The following is a 23,817-nucleotide window of genomic DNA, read 5'->3' on the forward strand; positions in this document are numbered from 1 at the left end:
AGCCAGCAGGGCCAAGGTGACCTTGGGAAACAGAAGTAATTTGCCCTGTAAAAGGGCTTTCACAGATTATTCATTTCAACTTTCTATAAAGAATACCTTGCAAACAAAAGGTAGGCAGAGAAACACTACCTGCACGGCTGCAGCTACCCAGCCTATGCGGCCAGAGGCCAAGGTTCAGCCTATCCATCAACAGGACATCACTGATTCATTCTAGGGCATAAAACCCAGCCACACTCAGGAAGAAAACAGAGTAAAGCAATGCTCAGTACTTTTCCAGCCCAATGTTATCTAGTATTCAATACTTTTCAGCCTATGGAACACTAAAGGGAACCAAATCCCTTTCTATATGTTCTTTTGAGACAGGCTTTTTAATGCACCAGAAGTGCATTTTAATAACTGTAAAGGGCATCTAGCTAAGGTAATCTGTTCTGGTAATTACATATAGTAACTCCACAAATTAAAATACTTCAACCTTATAATGAATTACAGCAAGATGCTGGAAAACTGTGTGTGTGGGGCAACAGGCGAGCTAAGAGACTTCAGCAGTGCAGAGCATGACTTCTTGCTTTGGAACCTTTCAGAAACCACGGACATCTCCAGTGACATGGGAGCAGCAAACTTACATCATTCACAACTTGGCATGAACATTGGGAAACCTCCATCCCCATCACGCAGTACCAGACCTAATTTATGAAGATTTCTACAAGCAAAATATAATTAAAAATACAAAAAAACCCCAAAACTCAAAACCCAAAGGGCTAAGGAGAGGTTATCACATGCAGTTCTGCAATTAAAAATTGGGTTGGAAACTGCTAGTTAGATGCCCCTGTGTCCAGAGCTTTGCTATTTGAATAGAAGCACCCCTGCGTTGGTTTTAGGCAGCTGCATAAACACTTACCTGAAAACAATCTTGTTTTAAGAAAACCCTACACACATCTTCCCAATCACTGAAGAAATGACACTACTCCTGTGTATGTCAGTTAGGTCAATCTCTTTTTGTTTGTTACTAAATTTTAACAGCTTTCAAGAGCCCAGCAGAATGTCATCTATTCTATAAAAGTCTGCTGGCTAATAAGAAGCATGAAAACCCCAAACCTAATAAAGCACTTGTATTTGTAAAATAGATACTGAATTTAAAAAAAATTAAAGAAAGTACTTTCTGCAAAGATATTTCAGCATGGGAAGGTCCTGGGTAACAAAAATCTTACTACACATGATGAAAGGAAGGCATAATGGATTAATTTTACATGTTGGGAGAAATGTAAGAGAGTAAATAGGGTGGGTTTTTGGAGGCCTTTTTGTAGGTTATGTGTTTCCTGTAACCTTGGAATCCTGTGTATACAATAACATTTCTCCAGCTCACAAGAAAAACAGAGGCAAAGCAACACGGGTACTGAGGACAAAAAATGTAGCGCCTTTGCCAATGCTCAATAATGGTGCAAGTATGAAAGTACTGCATTAAAATCTAATTTTTTTCAAGTTCTACTCTGTTTTTAATAAACTAGAAGACAGATTAGTACCTTCAAAATACTATGGTTTTTCCTGATAATGTGCCTTTAAAAGCAATTTGGAAAGCAACTTACTGCTCAACTTTTCACTGTAAGCAGGAACTGCTGAGTCCAAGCATGTATTGCCACCTGCAGCAGTAGATAAGACGGTAGATTTTGCTGCTTTGCCTTACATATTCCTGTAAGGTTTTCTCTTTAACTCTACAAAACCACACTGTGAGCATTTTTATATATGGCCCATGCACATATCTACAGGATGCAACCTGGTTTGTCTAAGGGAGGTTTGGAAAAAGCCTTCTCTATATAATCCATGCAGCTACTCCACCACTTGCATAACCCTCAAACTCATGACTTTTGCTCCCTACCGATCATACACATCAAGGGAAAACTTGCTTGAAACAACCTTTAGAGATGCACAGGATCTTTTTGCTTTAGAGAATGCCATTTCATCCAAACCAAAACCTTGAATGAGAACGGGTAAGTACAACTGAAGTATTGACTACACAATACCCTTCTTTTTTGCAAGATAAGAAATCACTGACATTATTTGTACCAGCTTTTTCAGAAGTAAAAATTCTATTTTTATATTCTTTAACATTTTTTGCTTTGAAATACAGCTTAAATACAGAATAAAATTAAGAAAACAGTACAAATCGAAAAAAGCATTCAAATATGATCAAAGCAGTTTCAGATAATTTGAATCAGATCTGCTGTGTGTTCCTCTTCAATATTTTGATTCATATTCCTTAAGCTGTATTAGCTGTCAGAATTCGGGATGTGGAAATCTTCCATAAGCTGTTTCAAAAAGGCTTTATCAGCCATGCAGCACAAAACGTGACAGTGCAGAAACTTGCTGTTCTTGGGAGACCACTAAAGAAGGTCATTGAATAACTAATGGTCTATTACAACAATGAGATGAGAGACTTCAGTGGGATCTCCAAAGCCTCCAGCTTTTAAAAGAATAAATCAAACTAAGGCTGTGGAAATTGAGAATTTGTTGGCTTTTAGTTTTTTTTTTGAGAATGACATAGTCTAACTTGAGAGAAACATACTTTCAACACCTAAATGATATGGGTGTCACTAAGAGAGCTCCATGTTAGGGTATTTTCCATTAAAATGTAAGAATATGTGTAACTTATGAGTACATTGTCACCTACTTCACCTCTGTTTATGGATAACTGTACCACTACAACTATTTCATTCCACATTTAAGCCTGACCACAATGCTTTAAGGATCTTCCTGTCACTTTTCCTCCTTGAACAACAGCAGCAATTTCCGAGAAGAGAGATTTTATCTTCCGCACATCCTCCCATAGTTCCAAGGAGGAGCTCGTTAGTTCTCCTTACACTGGAGATTGAAGTGGTGATGAAATCGGCAGAAATTTCATTTCAACTACGTTCCCCACTTCCTGAACTGAGCAAAAGGTGTTTTATGATATCTTACCTTTATGGTTTTGGTCTGGAGTCTGAGTCCATTTAAAGTGTTAATGGCTTTCTCTGCATCCTTTGGATCAATATAGTTAACGAATCCATATCCTAAACTCTGCCCTGTTGAAACACAAGAGAAAAGGAAAGAACAACTCAGTACTTTCAAGCCCAGGAACCGCTTCCAAGAGTGGGAACACAGTGTTCTTACAGTGTCTGTTTCATCCTTAATTTCCCCTATGGTTTCTATGCCATTCTTTACCATTTCATTAGCTCCTTAATACAGAAGAATCCAGTATAAGAATTTTACACTGCTTCTCTGAAGATCCTACATTAAAAACAAGAAGGAACAAGCTCCCACCCTGACTTCCCCTGGATTTTATTGAGAAGCGTGGACAAGGCTTAACAGCAGCAGGATTGTGGAACAGCTTTGTGTAATAGCTCCTAATAAAAGTAACCAGCTGCCCTGCCAGAGCAGTAATGAGGCCACCTCTTAAAAATGATAATACACACAATTCTGCTCCTGTTCATAAATAAGTTTGTATTTAAAATGCAAACATTAGGAAACAGCACTTTAACACTAACCTTGAAGCAGGTGACTGAGAAAGACAACCACCTTTACATCTTCTTTTATTGCTCAGTGAGCACCCAGTAAATAGGAAGAGAAAGGACAGATCTAATTGCAGTAGGATAAGAGACCGCATTAAGGCTTTCATCCATGTACTAGGGATGACAGCAAAACCAAAACAGTACAACTGCTGCTGCGCATGGGATGGCAGGAGCCCACTTTAGCAGCCAAAATCATTTCAACAGCTTCTGTTTGACTAGTGAGATCTGTGTTTGTGTTTGCAGGAGAAAGAGAAGACCTGGTTAATAGCTGGGATAAGTAACAGGGAGCTGGAGAGGCCATGCTGTTAGCACAACAGACACTCGTGCTCCCAAGCCCAAGGACCGACCTGTGGGTCTGCAATGGGCTGTGAAAACCTGCATCAGAGAGGTACCTTTCCCTGATTCTCAAGTAGCATCAATTCTATTAATGCAATGTGAGAGACAGCCGCTTCCAGATCCCTTCTTGAGCCTCCTACTGAAGTTATTTTGCACATTTGGAAAATGCAGCAATTCCTATGGTTCCTTTTAAAGGCACATAAACTTATACACATGCACAGATAATCAGATTTCAAGAACAAGCAGGCCCAGGCAACAAGCAAACAGTCCTGTATTTCAACCATGCTCCTTCTCATCCCTCCCAAAGAGAAAGACAGCACTTGTGGAAGACTTCTATCTGCAGGAGCAGCAAAAGGCGACCCAGCTCCTGCTCACCAGGAGAAAGTGGAGGTTGGGAAAGCAGCTGCACACCAAGTGCCTTGATGTACCCTGGAGGCACAGATCTTGCCTCCTGAGCACAAAGCTTTGTTTCTTTGTCTCCTGGACTACAAAAAAGCATCTGTGTGTTTCTCAAAGTCAGACACCACCAGTAATACAGCATTTGCTGCAACACAAACACAGGGAGCACTTCTGTCGTACGAAATCAGATCAAAGCGCTAAAAGCTGCTAACTATGCAATGGAAGACCTTAAAATTCCATGGAAACACTGCAATTCATGCTTAAAATGCCCACATGCAGGCGTAAGGATAAGAAATGGCAGTTTTAACCTACAATATATCGAGGGACCAATTCTATCCAATCAATTTAACTTCAGAAATAAGTACTAAAACATATCTAGTTTTCCTGGAGAGCTGAATTAATCTCCACAAAAATATTCTCACCCCAGTTACATGACATTAACCAAGAAGGAGCTGAAGTCTGACTGAGCACGAAGCCTGGAGCAGAAATACCGTAAAGATACTTCCGATGCCATGCCTTCCTCTTCTTGTCTACCCAAATATTTTTACAGCCCCAATCCCTGTGCCTCTGAACACACCAAATCCTTAGTATGTCGAATCCTGAACAGGCCTAGACAGAAGGAAGCCATTCTCCAGGAAACTAACCTCTTTTTTATGGAGGAAGAAAGACACAAGGATCAGGGCTTGGATAACCTGAGATGATGTTCCTACTTTTCCCCATAACCATCTATTGACCTTCAGAGGTACGCAGATTAACAGGAGTAGTTGACAAGGCCCCGGGGTTTATGTCAGTCTGTCCGAACGCAGGCTTCCATGTCCAACTACTATTATTCTCAAGGCACATGGACTAACTAATCTCTACAGTATATACATAGAATCATAGAATAGTTAGGGTTGGAAAGGACCTTACAATTATATACAATGATTCTTAATCATCTCTTTAAGGATCATTCTCTCTTCTGTAAATACTTCTGTATGGATGAGACCATGAACAACAAACTCACCCACAACACAAGCTGTAGGGAAGAAAAGTAATGGCAAGACAAGAAAAGAATGGTATGAAAATTCCATAGATCATTCACTTCTCTCCTTGGAGTTCTCCTATAAGATTATTCAAGTTATTTAGATACCATCATCTCTGATTCTCATTGCCAAATGAAACCAAATAACTGTTTTCTCCAAGGTGAAGGTCAAAGAATACCAACACCAACATGAACAAAGCTGTGTGTAAGTATGCCTGCAGAACCTGGCTAAAACAAAACTATTACATTGTCAGACAATTTTGGTTAGAATAATAGGTACATAGAAACATGTTTTTTGTTAGTATATACTCCTGAACATCATGAAATACATAAAACTTGTAATCGAATGTAAGGCCTGTTACTAATAAGCTATTGGTCACAACTTCATATCAAATACATTAATTGCTATGTTGGCTGTATTATATTCTCACAAAACGGATGGGTCTACTCAGCATCCTGAGCACTGGATTTCTGTACGTCCAAGAAAAAAAACCCTTTTATCTTAAAAAAGATTCCCTACATCCTTTGCAAGCAACTGAAATCTTGGTGCAGTTGATTCAACCAGCAAATTCCTGTTGCTGCTTTCTGCCATTATGCATTACTATGTACCACTGAAGGCGAAGGAAGAAAATCTTTCAAGCTCTTGCCACTCCAGGGGTACATTTTGTTTTATGTTGTATTTTCAAGCATCTCCCCTCAACACCATCATTTAATGGAGACAGAGATCATTCCCCATCAATTGCCAAGAAAATGAAAAGAAAATAAACCCAGAAAAACAATAATTGGTGAAAAGCATTATGACTGCTGGCAGACATCGTAAAGTCTTAGTGTGCTAAACATTTACAGCTAAAGAACCAAGGAAGTATATATCTAGCTAAAAATATAACTTCCAAATTATTCTCAAGAGCAATACACCTTATGTCAGACAAAACAGGCTCTAGATAGAAAAGAACTAAAAATTGGTAGAGAAAGAAGAGAAGGATTTGTTTCAGAATATGGTGAAGCAGTAGGAACTTTTGGAGCTTGTTTTTCCATCATGTACTCTTATTGCATGTATTCAAAAAGGGTAACATTTCTTTGGACGCAATCTGGCAGCATGAAGCAAGCAGCTGGACCTCTCAGTGGGATCCCACACAGACACTGAAGTTCATTCCCATGCTACACTTCCCAGGAACAGCACCGTAAATAGTAAATATTTTCTGTGATTTGGAATCCAGCAAGTTCATCGCATGCTGCGATTCAGTAGGGCAGGCAAGAGATATTTCTAGATGATCCTAAAACAACACCTTGTTATATCACTACCACCACTGCTCTTTCTGAATGTTTTATCTGGTGTGCAGAAATGCATAATGGACCTCTTATGATCTGGTAAATAACAGGTCTAAAAGTGAGCAATAGCAGGGCTAAAAATTATCACGGACTTGACAGTCTTAAACCCATATAAAGCCAAGCTGGTAACGTATGTATTTTGTGTTTCAGCAGGCTCCATCTCAGGGCTGAAAATCACCAAGACTAAAATAAATCATGAAAAAGGATATGGAAACATCAATATACCCAATATATGAGATTTATCCCTACACTGAAGAACCTGCAGCTATGGAAAAGGCGGTGCCATTTGAAGACCTGTACCCGCCTGTGTAAACCAATTCCATATTTTAATTAAGAAATAAAGTGAAAACAGACAGAACTCATGTAAGTTAGGACAGAAAAATAGGTGGAAACAGAGAAAAAATATAAACAAAAAACTCCCCCAAAATCTCTGGCTTGTGACGGTCAGAATTACAAAAGCTCATTTTATTTTTTAGATTACAGAAAAAAGATCCCTTAACACTCATGCTGACTCAGTAGCAGATAGTAACATTGCAAAGAAAACAGATGTGTTGTGTACACCTGAAAAAGCTATATAAAGTACTAACTAGCAACGCAGGTGGATGTTAAAACAGGAGCTCCTAAGATTCTACATGTTTAAATGAGATGCTCTGGATTACTTGCACAGAATAGACTCCAAAAAAGGGCACAAATGGCTCTCTTGCCATTTTCAGTAATTCTTACAGTGCTGAACAAATTCCAGGAGCTTGGAGGAAAGACAATTTTGCAGTGAAATTCAAAAAGGGAGAATTGGATGACCCAAGAAATTTGAGGTCCATCAACCTAATGCTGAGCAAGGCAAAATTACAGAATATTCAATACTGGACTCTAATAATAAAGAATAAGAGAGAGGTAATAAAAACAATGTCAATCAAATTATGTCTACGGAAAATAGATTCTGTCAAACTAAACTGACATCCTTCCTGATGAGATTACAAGTTTGACTTATAAATTTGAAGAATGTCGATTTAATAGCATTGATATATTCAGGTCTTCCATAAAGCACTTGATTTGTTACTGCTTATTAATTGACTAAACCAAAACTAACATGGCACACATTAAATGCATTAAAAAAATAATGAGCCAACATCTCTAAAGGGGAACTGTGAATAGGAAATCACTTGAAAGTGTTTTTCTACAGGTCTCTCTCAGGAAACAGATCTCTGCTCTGAACTCTATTTCCATCGACAAGTGGAAAAAACCAAACTCCTTCCCTCCTGAAGATAATCGACTGCAGAAAAACAGGATGAGAGGGTAAGAACAAAGAGGACAGAGCGAAGGTGCAAAGCAAGTTAAGCTCTTCAGTAAACTACACATAAATACATTTAGGAAGCACAAATCCAAGACTACACCCCAGCAAATTAAGTTAGCTATGGCATACTTTCCAAACAGGAAATGGAAGGACTCGTACAAGGTGACGCATAATCAACCACCTCTCAAGCTTGCAATACTGCTGAACGAGTTAATGCACTTCTTCAAAACCCACACGCTCAAAAAGGGAAATAAAAGTTGCTGTTTCTGATCTGGCTGCGTGCTTTGCTGCTGAAAGGCCGTGCCCAGTGCTGATGTATGTCCTTCAAGATACTGATGCCTTGGCGATGGTGCCGTGACAAGAGGCTATAGCACTGAAAAACTCTTTCAGCTGAAAGATGGGGTCACAATCTGTCTACCCTATCAGAAAAGGTTAAGTGGAACCTCAACAGTACTACATTAGTACTCATTTGAAGTACATATCCCCTCTTTTTTAATACTGTCTCTCCAGCAGATAAAACATGGAGTCAGGCATCCAAACTCGCATTACTTGGCATTTGAAACAACAGAAACCAGACTAGGAACAACAAAGCAAAGGCTGTCTCCCTGGGGAAGGCATTTATTCTGGTTTTGACAGTGAAGGTAACCACATGATTTTAACTGCCTACCAACTGTTTTGTCAGTTTTTCTACCATTGGAAATTCCAGATTTTACTTTTTCCCTCCAAAAGCTATGCTCTAGCTCAAGCAGGAATTAATCCAGGGAAGGTTTTGGTGAGATGTGTGAAGCATTCAGTAATCTCTTCTAGTCTAAAACTCCAGATATGCAGTGCTCTTGCTGGTTGTTCCTCACACAGGTTCCATTGCAATCATTCCCACAAGCAAAGTAGAAGTAAACCACCTTCCTAGACAAACTTGATACCTTCCTATTGCTGGAAATGATTCTAATCGCCTTACAGAAGAGTACAACTTTGAATTGCAAACTTGTGACCAGAGAAGTTTTAAAAAAGTGTTAAAAATATCCTTTTCTCTTGAAAATAAACTACTCTGGACTGCAGAGTCCCATTAAAGGCCTATAGTCCCCACTGTAAACAGTCACTCATTAAAACAAGCACAGAATGGGGCAGCAGCAATGCAAACTGCCTTAAATCATGGTTTTGTTGTCCCCTGCCCAAATGTAAAGCCTAATTAAAGCTGCCCTCCTGACAGCCACAACACGAACGGCACTGAGCACTGATGCTTTTCTCTGACATAATCCCTTCCTTCAGAAGTAGGCCATGTCTGACAGCTCATCTCGTATTAGCCAGGCAGAAGCTGTCAGACAGTAACAGCCTTCAGTCACTCGAGGTTTGGGACCAATGATAAATAATGCTTGCCATCAATTGTCTAGAGCTTTCTGACTCCAACATTTGTCTGTTCCGACTTTGGTGGATATTTAGGGGAAGAAACTGGTGCCAGGGTGAGCTTCTTTATCAAGGCATCCAAGTTCAACTTGCTGTCCATCTGTGACTCTTCCAAGCACACTTGTACATTGCTCTTCAACCATCCCCAAAACACTCTCATGAACTGGGGATGTTCCTGTTAAATACCACCTCCTTGCTGCAAGGAAAGAAGCAAGCAAGGAAGACTGGCAAGAGAAAGCCTCATCATGCTTTCTATCTCCTAAGTAACAGAAGTGACACACTAGCACTCAAGGTAAGCCCTGCTCCAGCTAGTTCCATTTTCAGAGCGCAACCCTGCAAGCCTTCAATCCATTTCAGAAACGTTTCAAACACATTCCTGGAAGGACAAAGAATGACTGGAACTCGTATGCAAAGCTGTATGAAGTAGGGGCTTTTGGAGAAGGTTACATAAACACCCTTGAGAAGATACATTCAAAATGTACAAAAAGGGTCAAATGAATTGCCTGCCTTTTTTTCTCTGGTTTCTATGACAGTTGCCAACAAACAGAACTGCTGTTTACCTAAAAAAGGAGATAAACTACAGAGAGAAGATTCAGGTCAAGGAAAAACAAGATCTGATCATGAGACCGGTTCAAATCCTGCTCCTTGTTTGATGCCTTTTTATACCAGCAATGTCAATCTCATTCACCCTCCATCCCTTTATCAAGGAGAAGCACCTGCTGACATCCCAGTGATGCACACTGCAGTCACAGGAGAGGCAGACCAGGAGGGAAGCAGTTTTGCTCCTTAGGACCAAACAGTTAAGCTAAGGCTGTCACTGTCACAATTCACTGTAATCCAGTTGGTTCACAGCTGTGAAGGGTAACTTGTTCTGTGCTTAGTGAAGCTCTTTATCAGAGCATCCATTTAGTCTATAGCTTTTTTAGAATACAGACTCCTTATATTTGTACAGACCAGTATTTAATACATGTTGTCCATGAATAGCAAGAAAGCACCCTGCTCCTATTACAATATATCATTTTTGCAAGAATTTAGGCAAAAACACGTAGTCTTTCTCAAAGCAAAAATGAGAAGGATAGCTTTTATTTAGCCTTTTGTAAGAAGGCACAAGTTTTGTTTGGGAGCCTTCCATCAAATTACTGTATTTCAGATGTGCTTCTTAGTTCTTTTGAGAAGATTCCCCTTCTAAATTACTAATGTCATCTGTATTTAAATGCAATACAGCCTAGAGTCCCAGATACACTTTGATGCTACATTGCACCTACAATTAAGGAGCATGACTTATCCTTGGTTAAAAACAGCCATCAGCACAATTTGAGTGTCAGCAGATCCTCCTTCTTAAGGATCCTATTTGAGAGGAAAGCCAGGTTCCAAACTTACTCTGGGATACCATTGTAAGAGACCTGCTCTTAAAAGCCCTGTCTGTGGTCTCCTAATGAATAAATAAGCAAACCTAACCCTAAACCTCAGGGAAAATCAGTGTTCCACAGGCTGAAGCTTAGCTCTAGCTAGAGCACCTATAAAAGCACATATGCTGACACAAACCTACTCAGATGGGACGAGACTGTTCAAGCAAACTCTTCCCCTAAGGCATGCGAGCCTTGATCCCCAACTAGCAAAGGCTGGTCCCTCTCCATAGGAAATGTACACGGAAAAAATGCCTATTGCTGCCTTAAAGCCTGGCAGTGCCAGAGAGATGGGGATAAAAGCTCGTTTGTGCAGGAGACAAGCCTTTTCGGGGGGCTGAGGGTGTCAGAAATTGCACAATGAGCTCCCATGGGAGCTCTACGCACATAGGATTTAATAAACTCCAGCCCAAGTGGAAGGGGCTTCTTCGCACCAGGCCTTCTCCAACGGAGACATTGCTACATGATTAAAAACATCCCCCAAAGGAAGCCCTTGCAAACGGCATGCTGCATCCCACGTAAAACTCTCCCTCGGGAAGCGGATAAGATAGGGAAAATGAACCAGACATACAGACAACACTCAATTTTAATATCTGAATGGGAAGTGCCAGATACCATGACAACAAGCCCAGAAAAATAAAAGGGAATAAAAAAAGCATTGCCCAAAATGTGAAACAAATCCTATAACCGCAGCTAAAGCTATCAAATGATTAGTGCTAGGCAGGTTACTGCAACCCCTGGACTGCCACATCTGTTTGGAGGAGAACCAGCACGAGCTGAACACCGTGACCTCCAAAATGACGCCAGACCCTGAAGACCCAATTGCAAGCTCCCCACAACAGAAAGCAGTGTCATTCAACCAGCACCTTGTGAGTCAGAAAGCTTGACTTCACCAGGCAGTGCCAAAGAAGATTACACAAGTTTTGTCCTCCTGCATAGTTTCGACAAATCCCTTAATGCAAGATGGTGTAATTTAATGTCCTGGTTTGCAGAGATGCTGAAGCAGGAGTAGCTGTCATGTAAATTAAATGCCAATTGACAGGAGCTGCTACCCCTCAAAATGAGACACAGGAACAATTCTGAGTCTGGAATAGCCCCCCTCACCCACCTGGAAAACAGAACAAGATGAAGCATGCTTTGACTGAGCCTGCTGCTGTTCTGCACCACCAGGTCCTCCCAAAAAATCCTACTTCCACAGAAATTAAGAGGACTTTCAAAAACATGCAATTACTCTGTTTTAAACTTGACCCTACCAGCAATAAAATGCCTACTTTTGCAAATAGTGCCTTATAATCTCTTAAAGGCTTCTAGCACGTCAGATGTTCTGCATCTCACCTGAAACAAGACTTCACTCTTAAATGCATACTACACAGAGTTTTAACAAAGTCAGCTGTGTAATTACTGTACTTGACGACATGGACTAATCTGCATGCAAAGCTTAAGTGGCAGTTTGAGACAGATGCTGCTGACTTGGCTGGAGTCTTCTGCAGTTCCCATTACCATAGCACGGAAGCATTTTATCTCTGTAACGCACCTTTCCTCACAAACATCAGGAGGAAAGCAGTTTTACTCCTGCTTTGGAGAACAAAAACTGAAAGGCATCAAGATTTCCAGGATGAGCTTGAACAGAGAAACACAGTCATTAAAACAGGGATCTCAAACTGCATCTCCCCCACCCTAAGACAGCAACCTTATCATTGGACCACTGTGAGCATGTAAACAACAAGCACATGTCATGGTGTAGAATATATTATTCTCCTTTTTGCTTTCCTGCTTTTATGAGGCTTAAGTGTAAAACTGGATTTTAAGCATGGATGTGCTCATACTAGTGCAAGCAACTGATTAAGTACGTTTTCAGAAGCTACTGCTCCTGACGTAAGACAACCAAGTTCCTTTTCTGAGCAAATATTTGGATCTCCCCCAGCCCCACGGTTTACATCTCTTGCTTCGCCTTCTTTTCATCTTCTCCTCCCCCTTCCTTCAAGGAGCACACAGCCTCTGAATTAGCAGCTGTTCCGAGAAGAGCAAGGCTGCACTCCTCCCCGCTTTGTCCCAGAACAGAACAGGGACTGTACTATAAAAATCCAGTGTTCTGGGGACAGGCATGAATGGACAAGAAACAGCCATGACTTGTCTATCCCAAACAGTAAATTCTATGCTGAAGGAGAGACAAACTAAACACAAGAATGCAGACATTAGAAACAAAACGTTAAGTTAAAACAATATTCAGTAAGAAAAAGTGAAAGCAAACAGACCTAGAAAAAAAAAAAGAGACACATAGCAGCACTTTAAAAATGGTAAGCAGTGGTGTGGAAAGATAACTGCATCAGGAATTAAAGAAGTTACTGCACTAAATAAAGCATACAATATGTGATAGGAAGCCTTTCACATCCCAAGTAGACAATGTCCCATCACGGGGATGGGACACAGCATCACTTGACCAGTGGTACATAGAGAATGGTAAAGATGCACTCAAATATAACAAGAAGTGTATGTACTGGGGATTTGGAAAGCAACAAACTGAAGGGAACCAAAGCTTCAGCAACCACCAAGTTTTAAAATCAAGCATGACTTAAGGCTTAAGAGCAACTCAGATTAGAGTGCCCAGTGTTATATCATTAAAATACACAGTCCTTTGGCTAACTTGTGAACAAAAGGAGATGCAAAATGCTATAGATAATTCAAATGTGTAAAGACTGTGACTGGAGATGAAATACTAAGAGCACACTATTTAACACTGTTACTCAGAAGATGAAATTAAAGAGAGAGTAAAATTTACATAGTCTGAAACCAAACAGAAAATGCATTCCAGCTGTGTGAATCAGTAGGTCATGGAAGAGGTACCTGCTTCATCACAGCAGACTTACCTTCCCTTCCTGCATCCCATCCCAAATGCTGGTATTTGAGATTTAGATGAAAGTGGAAGGCAACTAAAAAAAATTAACACTGAACAATGAAGCACAAACTGAAAGCAAACCAAAAGACACAATGATTTTTTCCACTGGTCAGGCTTCAACTAAAGGGACACTACATTCAGATGACAGTGATCCCATAAGGTAAAATGTGCGCAATTTTGGTACAAATGTATCAAGATTTGCACAAAAAAAAGTGATGCCAGGCACACAGAGTGAAAGCTCATGGGAAGGTTATAGCAGTGAGTGGTGGAGTGATGGGGACAGGAAAGGCAGAACAGAAACCTCAACAAAGCCTGTGTACTGCCCAAGGTTTCCATGATGGGTAAGAACTCAAAAGTCAGTTGTGGCTTAACAAAGTGACATGCAATTTGGTTTATAGGAGAGATTTTTGTTATCTGGATAAAACAGAATATGCTCTCCCACTGAAAAGAGGTATGCAAACAGAGGAATTTGGAAAGGAAAAATATAGCTAAGACAAGAAAATCCAGCGCATCCTCAAACTTGGAAACATTTTATATGGAGACAGTGGCAGTAACACTTCCAGTCTACTGGAAATGGCAGAGGCACGTAAAACTGGAAGAAAACAAGACTGTTTTGCAAAACAAGAATACTAAGTAGGACATAACAATATATCGCAGCAGCGATATCTGAAACCCAGTGACTGCAAATTCAAAAAGCCCTGGTAATTTTGTCATTAAATGATTTAAATCAGCAACATTTAAGGTTTTCTACCTCTGCCTCTGTCAAACAACAAAAAACAAAAGCCAACACAACACTAAAATTTCACAGTAATTCTGAAGAGTGACTCAGAACACCTATTCTGTCTCATAAACAGCCTACTAATTAAACTCTTTGAGCTCTACTAACCAGTTTTTCCAATGCACAGAGGAAAGTGATTTATTCCAGACCAGAATGCCAAATTTAATATTAGCCACACAACCTGTGAGTACAGCCTTTTTAATGTGATCAGCAAAGCCATAAATAAAAGCTGCAACCTAACAGCTATGAAGGTTAATCTGTAATAGTTAGATTTACATAGATTACTTTACACAGCATCTGGAAAGATGCTGAGAGAAGTAAAGCCACTTTATCGTAGTCCAAAATGTGCTACCTACAAGAATTTTGCTATCCATCAATACTTAAGATTGCAGTGAGTCTATTTAACAAATTTACTTTGGCTTTGAGACAGACCTTTCAAATCGTAAAACAAAGAGCAGAAACCGAATTATGTTTCAAACGTTTACAATATTCCTTTTAGGTACTTGCAGGTAACAGAAGTAATGAAAACGAAAACTGCTTAAAAGACAAATTATCATGACTTGTTGTGTACAAATCTTTTCTTTTTAAAGGTGGCAGATTTCATCTGTATCAGCCAACAACTTCTCCTGTGACACTATCTACTGTATGGCACTGGAAATACCATGTATTGAAGTAATGATTACAAGCCTTCTTGCTGGATGACCACCACTGAAAGCGGTGCAGGTTTTATGACACACAACTCCTGTAAGAAACCTTTTCATGGTATTAAACACGTAGATTGTAAACAAAGAAGGAAAACATACACATTTTTCCTCTCGTTTCCAGCTTGACTAATTAAACATACCTAACCTGGAGCAATTAAGTACAACAATCCTACCACCAATGAACAAAACCAAGGTAACGAAGCAGCTATTCCAATGTAGTAGACAGCATAAGGAGGACAAATGTTATCAGTCAAGTTCCCAAGCTGTTAATGTTGGTTTGTGGTTGGTTGGCTGTTTTTGTTTTAGACAAAGTGGCTTACAGAGCAGGAAAATATTTAAAGGAAAAGCAGAGAAATGGGAGAAAGATGCACTGGTAAATAGAAATGTCACAGGTATAGCATGTAACAGTCTAAAAAAGGAACTGCTGGAGAAAACTTTCTTGTTACGTGTTCTATATTCTCCTGCCCCTACCTACCCATCATCACAAAGGGGAAAGTCAAAACATCTCCCACATCTAACCAACAGCACCTGAGGAGGGTGGCTTCATTCTGCAGGTTCTAGAATGCTGTAAGAGGAAACCTATTGATATCTAGTTTAAGGTACTTTAAAATGTATGTGAACACCATTATCGGTGTAGGCAGTAGGCACATTAGACCTTCTACCACAGGAACAGCAGCCCCTCTAGTACAGTAGCAATTAATCATACTGGCAGTGCTGCCATTTGTTTGCTTGCAGGTGAGTATGACACAGCTTTTTGTCCATCTGCTTTTGCAACACCCCTTAAATCCGTTAACTGTGAAAGAAAAACCCAACACAACAAAACAAAAAAAAACACCACCAACAAACCAACAACAGTCTGGGCCCTTGTGAATAAAAATAATAGAAGCATTCAGGTTTTTTCCCCTCAAGCTGATATATTCCACTGATTAAAGGGACACTGTGAGAGTCATAAGAACAGCAACGCTAGGTCAGAACACAAGTCTGCCTAATCCAATATCCTGGAAGTCAGTAACTTGCACTGAAATTCCTAGCAGGGAGAAGTAGTAACACCTGCAAAGTCACTGATGGACTCTGCTCAAGAAGAATGGAGAACAGCAGCTATGTCCAACAAACCCCATCAGGGAGTCACCAAGGCAGAGACAGTGAACAAAGTCAAAGAAATGCATTTTGACTTGAGTGGCATGATACTTTCCTCCCCTCCTTCTATACTGTTTCTGGAATCAAAATCTCACAAGGATGAGAAATATCCAAAACATCACAGAAATGGAAAACCTGACACCTGGGCAAAACCTGTCTTAACAGGCATGCAGAGATGCCAAAGGGCCTGAATAAGACTCAGGCTGTACCACAGATGATTTAAAAAGTCAGTGGCTGCACTACTTTATCAATGACCACTGCAGGAACAAAGCATAGGACATGAAGAATGCTGCTGAAATACAAAGATATATGCTTGTCTGTTGGCAAACACTCAGCATCAGAACAACTTCCAACAGCCAACAAGACTACAAAGAAGGTTATCAGTGCTGACTAGGCACACAATTACCAGCGAACTGCATACAAAGGTTGCTGGACTCCTAATTAAGGCAGCAAAAGAAACTCCTTTAAACAGGAGAAATCAATAGATGGTGATCAGCATTAAGGATACACAGGGGTAGAAAACAGTGCCAAGTCCTTTTCTCTGCGTGTTCTTGTGCGTAACAAGGTAACGTAACTAGAAATTAACACCTCTTAACCATGAATCAAATTAAGATGATACCCCAAGTTTCATGGGATTGAACTGATTAAGTTTTCTGGAAGCAAAGGAGAAGGAAAGGATTTAAGGCCCATCAAGACCTCCATGCAGCAGATACTCCAAAAAGATCTTTGCCCTCTACAGATGGCATCTCAGTTGACAAGTAGAAAGAAAACAAGCTGGCTCAATCGTACAAATGGCTCCTTGATCAAGTCAGTTAGAATAATCCCAGTAGCAAAGAAGATCTGAAGGATGGGGTACGAGTGGATGGAGTCTGATGAGCTATTTTCTTTTACCAGTATAGGGACCACACACCAACTGAGCTAGCAAAAAACAGAGAGGAAAAAATATAGGAGTGTTAAGGGCATACACTCCCATGGGTAGCAGATCCCAATACCGATCTGAAGGTATGAGGCTAGCCACTCCCAGAAGTCAAGGTGAAGATCATCTTGCACGGCTCTTCTGGCTGTAAAGAAAAGCACCTGCACGCTAGGAAGTCAAGTGACGATGGATCAGCTCTGCAGCAGAGAAGGGGCAAGAACTTCCTGACTCACTGAAAAACAGCTACTGCAAGGCAAGTCAAATTATCCTGGTCATAAGATTACTAAACACCATCTTAAAGCCAGGAAGAAACTCATAATGCAGCACTGATGAAAAGCAGTCCTGTGAAAAGGGAGAGCAGGAAGTAAGCAACTTACAAAACCATTTAGACTGGTTTTACACAAGTCACTTGTGCTCTCGGACAAGCTGCCTAGCAAGAGCACTTGGGGAGATGGGCAGAGGTGACAGCCACAGCACAGCCGTGATGCTTGTTCGCATGGCTGAAGGGCAGAACGTCTTGAATAGCAGGGAACAGATGAACTGGTGGGTAAATCAGTCTCAGAGCCCTGACAGGTATCTCTCGGTGTACTGTCTACCGCTGCCCTGAAAGACCCTGCCTCAGCTGGAACACAGTGCATCATTAGTGGACACTGCTGCCAATCTCCTTGAGCTTTCCTGGAACTCTCTCGTTCCTTTCACCCCCCTTCTCCTTGTTGTCCTGGGACTAAAAGGAAATAAAAGAGAAAGGGTTAGGGACCAAAGACCTGTGCTTGAGTTCTGAAGCACACCATCTGTGCTTCTAGAGGGATAGACAGAAAAAGGAAAAAAGGACAGACAACACAGGAGATTAAGGATGGACTGTCATCAGAGTTCCACCATTTCACCTGGCTGTTCCCTGGTAAACAGTTAATCTTCAATGCAGATGATATGCAGGATGCAAAACAGTCTCAGACTAGAAAGTCAGCAGACACACTGAGAAGCCTCATAAATAACCTTCTCTGGAAGTCACGATTTTGGAGGTGTAGGTGTGCTTGTGCTGTTGAGGAAAACCATCCTGCTAATCCCGCCTCACTAGACTTGATGGAAAGGTGATGTTATTTACACAAACCAAGCCGTCAAAAACGGTGAAGAATAACTAAATACGCATTGAAGACATTTAATATCCTTCAGAACAAGCTCGGGATCGAAACTGCTGGAGTTAATTAGAAAGCTCTTTCACAGCACAAGGGTCATGCCTCCCTGCTTTCTGCCTATTTGCCTCACCACTCATTTCAATTGCTTTTTTCCAATAATCAAGAAATCAAAATTCTTTTGTTCGCCGGCACAGAGTATGCACCAGACAACTGCAGAGAGGCGATAAAGAAAATGACGGATGCAAATCTGACCATTTTCCTCAGCATTCAGAACAGACATCAAACCATGCCAAACACGGTTCAGAAATCCAGCACTAAGACCCTCGCTTCTGGTTCTGTGCTCCTTCCCTCCCAGTGCTAATAAATTTAGTTCAGATACTACAAATCTTCATTTAGATAATCAATATTTGGGGGTTGTCTTGAACGTGCAGCCCTTAGAATAGGGCATGCAATACTGAAATTAAGTTTATCTCTGCTGAAGAACAGAATACACTTCAGGAAATAAGGAGCTACGAAAACGAAGCAACTAGGCTACCAAATTAAGATCAATTTAAAGGTATTAATGACTTTCAGAGTTATATATTTAGTCTCAAAAAAATCTAAATTTTAGGTTTAAAAGACTGATGCATGTCTGGGTTTTTTCTGTATCTTCTAATACTATATTTTCTGCACATGATCTGAAGTATCTGACAAAGATTATGACCAAAACCTATCTGATTCACAAAAAGCATTTTCTTTTTTGAGCTCTAAACCACATTATTTTAGACTTCTGCTTTTCTGGGCTCTTCACTTTCAATTGCAGTTGTACTTCTATACCTGACCACTCTTTTCTCCCTGCATTTTGACCATGCACTCAACACAAAGGAACAATTACCATACAAGTCTCCTCTACCTACTAAAATACAGGGAGGTCAATCTACAATTCACTTAACCTGGTATTATTTTTCAGACAAAAGAACTCTAGCAGAGTACTCTGCTGCATAAATACTTCTTCTATTTCAGCAAATATTAAGTCTTTTGCTTGCAAGGAAGTAAAATGCAAAAAAACCTGCGCTGCTTCTTACAGGATTTCCCTATACAGCCACCTCGAGGGACACTACTAAATACTGCCTTCAAATGCAATCAAACCAAATGCCAAATTATATTCACTTTGAAATGGTGAACACCACAGTAAGTTTGCTTTTATTTTCCCTGTTCTGAAGGATTCTGTTAATTCTCATCTACTACCAGAGCAAAGCAACTGCTGCTAACACAGTCTAGTCTGGCAAGATCTGTATCAAATAAATGATCAGAGATCAGTGACTAGTTACCACTGCTTTATGGAGAATTACTAAAAACCCCTTCCAAGTCAGCAAGGGAATAAACCACCTCTACAAGGTATTTTTCTCCTAAACCCTGTTATTAGGTGGGCTTATGCCATGAGGCATGAGTGTTTACATACTTTCTAAAGAGTTTATAAGTCTTATCTAACATAATCCCTACATTCTATAATCCTATCTGTTTAATGTATTTGAAGTGGGGAAAACCGCTGGAACCAGTAATATCTCAAAATGGAAGGCACTTTCAAAGCACAATCAGTGAATTGGACATCAAATGTAAAAGCAGTTTATGCTCAGATTAGATTTTCAATCATTTAGGATCAGGCAGCAACACTGGTTTTTGGTAAGCTGTATTTATCTCCATATGGGTCATGTTTTTTTCTTCTAATCAGAAATACTTTAGGTATGCCCTTTCACAAAATTCCTAGAGAAAACGTATGTATGGCATTGTTACCTATTGTCATGAATCGTACTACCAAAGGCCTTTTACCTTAATTCAATTTAACCATTAACCCTGTTTTCACTGTGCCTTTTTCCATGATGGGCTTTCAGAGTCTCATCTCTATTCCAAGGTGGACATCATGACCACTGGCTTAGGTCCTCTAATAGGCATCAAAACCTCCCATTAAAATAGGCAAAACTTAGTGGCTGCCTGCTGCTAACACTGGGCCAATACTAGAAGTTTCCTGTTGACTAAGAAAAGCTTAAGCATTGTTTTCCTGTTAGTGCACACCTGCCATCAGATTCAAGAGCTTCCCTCCTGGACAATCAGACTGTTGGGAAACACAACCATACCTGGCTTCCTTCCCTCCTGCTTCCAGGGTCACCATTAGTGTGCAGTTAATGGCTTCTGCTCCTGAGGATGCAGAACATCTCCATCCACTGCTTTCAAAACACCTAGTGATACCAGCTGCTGAAACTAAGCTTGCTTAATGAGGCCCCCCCAGTTTCAGGGAACTCCAAGCACGCAGTCTCTGAACAGCACATTCCATACAGAAACACCAGTTGAGTGCCATCATTCACTACACATGCTTAGTTGAACAAAATCTAGATCTTTGTATTTACAGCAGCACTTTTTTGGTACATGCTGGTAAGCTGTTCATTATACTGGGAGATAGAGGAAAGTAATTTCAGAGTGGGCAGATGACACCAACTTAACAGTGTGGACATACTTCTGGACCAGAAAGGGTTCCTGGTGGCTTGCTCAGAGCATACAGAGTGCATCCTCCCCAGGCAGGAATTTACTGGTCTTTATGGAGAAATAAGCAGTGGACCCTGCTCACCTGGAAGGTATTTTCCTGTACTCTCTCATAGTATTGCATTATTTCTCACTCTGCCCTTTTGTTAGCTTTTGGATCTTGGACAATGTGTTTGAACATCTGAAGATGAGCAATGGACAATCCATAACTGCTGGAGAGGACTGTATGTAAAACGGTCAGTATTTCTTCCTCTCCTAACATGTGATAACACACAAATGCTACTGCTTTGAGTCAATAGCTTTCCTGTCCTGGATTTTCACAGGGATCACCAATATTTATACTACACTTACAATGCCATGATTATTTCTCAACTGTAGTTTTAATCTAAGTCTGCATCAGTCTTACTATAAATACCTAAAATTAAAATGAAAGATGTAAATCTTCGTGCATAATCTTAAAAGAATTGCAAATTCAAAAGGAATGATTTAAAAACAGAGTTGCATATTGGACAGAGGAGCAATGAAGTTCCTGATTATGCATGCAGAGAACATCAAATTGTACCACACAGCAGGAATATGCAAACTCTGTCATAAGTTAAGTGATGCACAGAAACCCTGTATCAATAAGCATTCAGCTTTACAGTGCGCCTGGATCGCTGTTAGATACTAAAGATTACTTGAGATCCAAAGATTTTTAGATACCAATCATGTGAAGATTCCAAGGAGTGAATTCCTGAGCAGATTACAGAGAAACAAAAATATAATCCTTTAGATCTCAGCTAAGGCCTCCAAATCAATTAAAAAGATAGTAACAAACATCCCCATCTCCCACACACAGTCTATGTCAACAAGGACAACTTGCTTGGCCAGTAGCAAGTACAGGGTCTCTGACAGACACTATGATGACTGGATCTTTTGTTTTCAAACACAGGACAAAACAAGTTCAGCATTTCTTCTCTCAAAGTTTTCTGAAGCATTCAACCCCTCTCCTTCCCCAAGTCAGGAAGATATTTATCACTGTCTTTCTTTGGACAAAACTACAGAGCTTAGCATCGCTTGTAAGGGCTGAGCCTCACATCCATCTGCAGTTGTAGCATTCCTCTGTGAAGTCACCTCTCTCCATCTAACACCGCTCTAAAATGTTTATGCCATTTAGGTTTTTTTAATTCAAGTTCCTTCTCATTTTTTGAGAGCAGCTGATTAAACCTGAACAACTGGGTTGTTGGACGAAATATGCTGTAGCTATGAAATGGTACAGCAGGGACCAGTTTCACTGTTAATTTAAAATGCTAGAATTAATTAGGTAGTGTAAATGAAGAATTTAATAAGCACACTTTACAACCACAAGTTCTGCTTTTATTAAACACCCCTGCCAAATGAAGGCAACTATCTTCAGTCTGTTTTTCCTTGTCTCATTCCCTTAAAATCTCTGCAGTGAAAAAAAACCCGTTTTCCTATTGCAACCCCTCCCCCATAATTAAAATGTATGCCTGACTTCCATCTCCTCTTTCAAGTCATTAGCATCTTTTAAAAATGCTACTGTATATCCTGCCTGTTCTCAGAAGCTACCAAACAAAACCGAAGTTTACCATTTTGGTTTTGAATACCAAATTAAAGGCTGTCTTAGAAGCTGTCACTCCTATTCAACTCAGTACGGTGTACTACCAAATTAGCATAGTTTTTTAGTAAAGGAATATGCCTGTTTAAATATGTGTCTTTCCAAAGCGAGGGGTAACATCACAAATCCATTTTCTTAAAAAACCCTACTACTGTTCTAAGCCTGCAGAAAGACTCAGGGCAGATTATTCCTGACACATATTGTTTAATCGATTTTTAAATAAATACAAAAGTTCAGATCAAAATCTCTCAAAGGGATCCTCTCTATGTTTAGAAGATCTTGTTTAGCTTTGAACTCCTTGGATAAAAAACAGTGTTTTGGGAGCCAAAGCATTATTTCACAAAAATCTGTACAATTCTTTAACAGGACAGGAGAAATCTAATCTTTTCCATGAAGCAATTCAATCCTATCTAGCCCCAGAAATACATTTGAGATTCTCTAATACGCTTTTGCCAGAGTAACTGTTTAATGACTTCTTTTGGTTTATGACCTTCTCTATTTTCCTGGAAGGAATCTTTTTATTCTGGCTTTCCTTGATTTACCTGGTATTTTACCTTAGCAAGGAGGAGACAAATTTACTATCTATGAAGACAACCCGCATTTTTAATGGGAACGGTTCCAGTGTTCGTCTAGAGGCACACAGCAACAGTGCACACTTAGCTGAGATGTATAAAAACCAAAGTTTTGAACAGAAACAATGAAAAACCCCAAAGCAGACAAAACCTAAATTGTTTCAGAAGAAACCTAAACTGTTTCAGACTTCCACCAGTTCAGCAAGAACAGTGTAAGAATTTGCCGTTTCTTCTGTAATACAGCTTTCTCTGTCAGAAAATCTACACTGATTTTTAGTAAGGATGAAAAAACAGAACACCCCTGAGAAGCCAGTCATCCCTGTAACAGGCTACTGGCATACTTCCACCCCTCCCCTCCCAATAAAACCAATACAATCTCAGAGAGCCTAATGAAGAACACACTTACATGATGATCCGGAAAGATGAGCTGGGTATGACCTCAGTGCATTTCCATTTTGTTACTCTCAATGTTCTAAGAACCTTTAAAAACACGGACTGCATCTGGCAGAGGACCACATTCGATTTGCTAACTTGGAATTCAATATGAGGAATGAACACACATCCTAAAATTTAGCAATGTTGCACAATGCCTTGATAACAGGCCTGAAAACCTTGGCAGATTAAATTCTGTTTTCAGAAATGGCACTGAGACTTTGAAGGGCGAATTTTCTTTGTGAATATGGTTCTTTTGTCCTCAAAGCACCCAATTACTATAAAGAATGATTCCTTTTAAAGTATTTCACTGATCGTGAAGATTTACGCACTTTCTATGGAAAGAAAAAGCACAGGCAAAAAACCACCCAAGAAACGTCCAAAAATCA

The 23,817-nt window shown here is 40.1% G+C and overlaps 1 protein-coding gene across 6 annotated transcripts in view; it reads right to left on the minus strand.

Moving 5' to 3' along the window:
• The window catches only part of ELAVL4 (ELAV like RNA binding protein 4), a 64,677-nt gene that overhangs the window by 16,675 nt on the left and 24,185 nt on the right, over nt 1–23,817 (minus strand). For all 6 annotated transcript variants that reach the window (XM_005151112.3, XM_013129568.3, XM_031050728.2 and 3 more), the window contains exon 3: nt 2,953–3,056. In XM_005151112.3, the coding sequence (XP_005151169.1) occupies nt 2,953–3,056 (104 nt within the window). The remainder of the gene's footprint in view (nt 1–2,952; nt 3,057–23,817) is intronic.

Source organism: Melopsittacus undulatus, chromosome 6 (assembly GCF_012275295.1).
Source record: "Melopsittacus undulatus isolate bMelUnd1 chromosome 6, bMelUnd1.mat.Z, whole genome shotgun sequence".
NCBI lineage: Eukaryota > Metazoa > Chordata > Aves > Psittaciformes > Psittaculidae > Melopsittacus > Melopsittacus undulatus.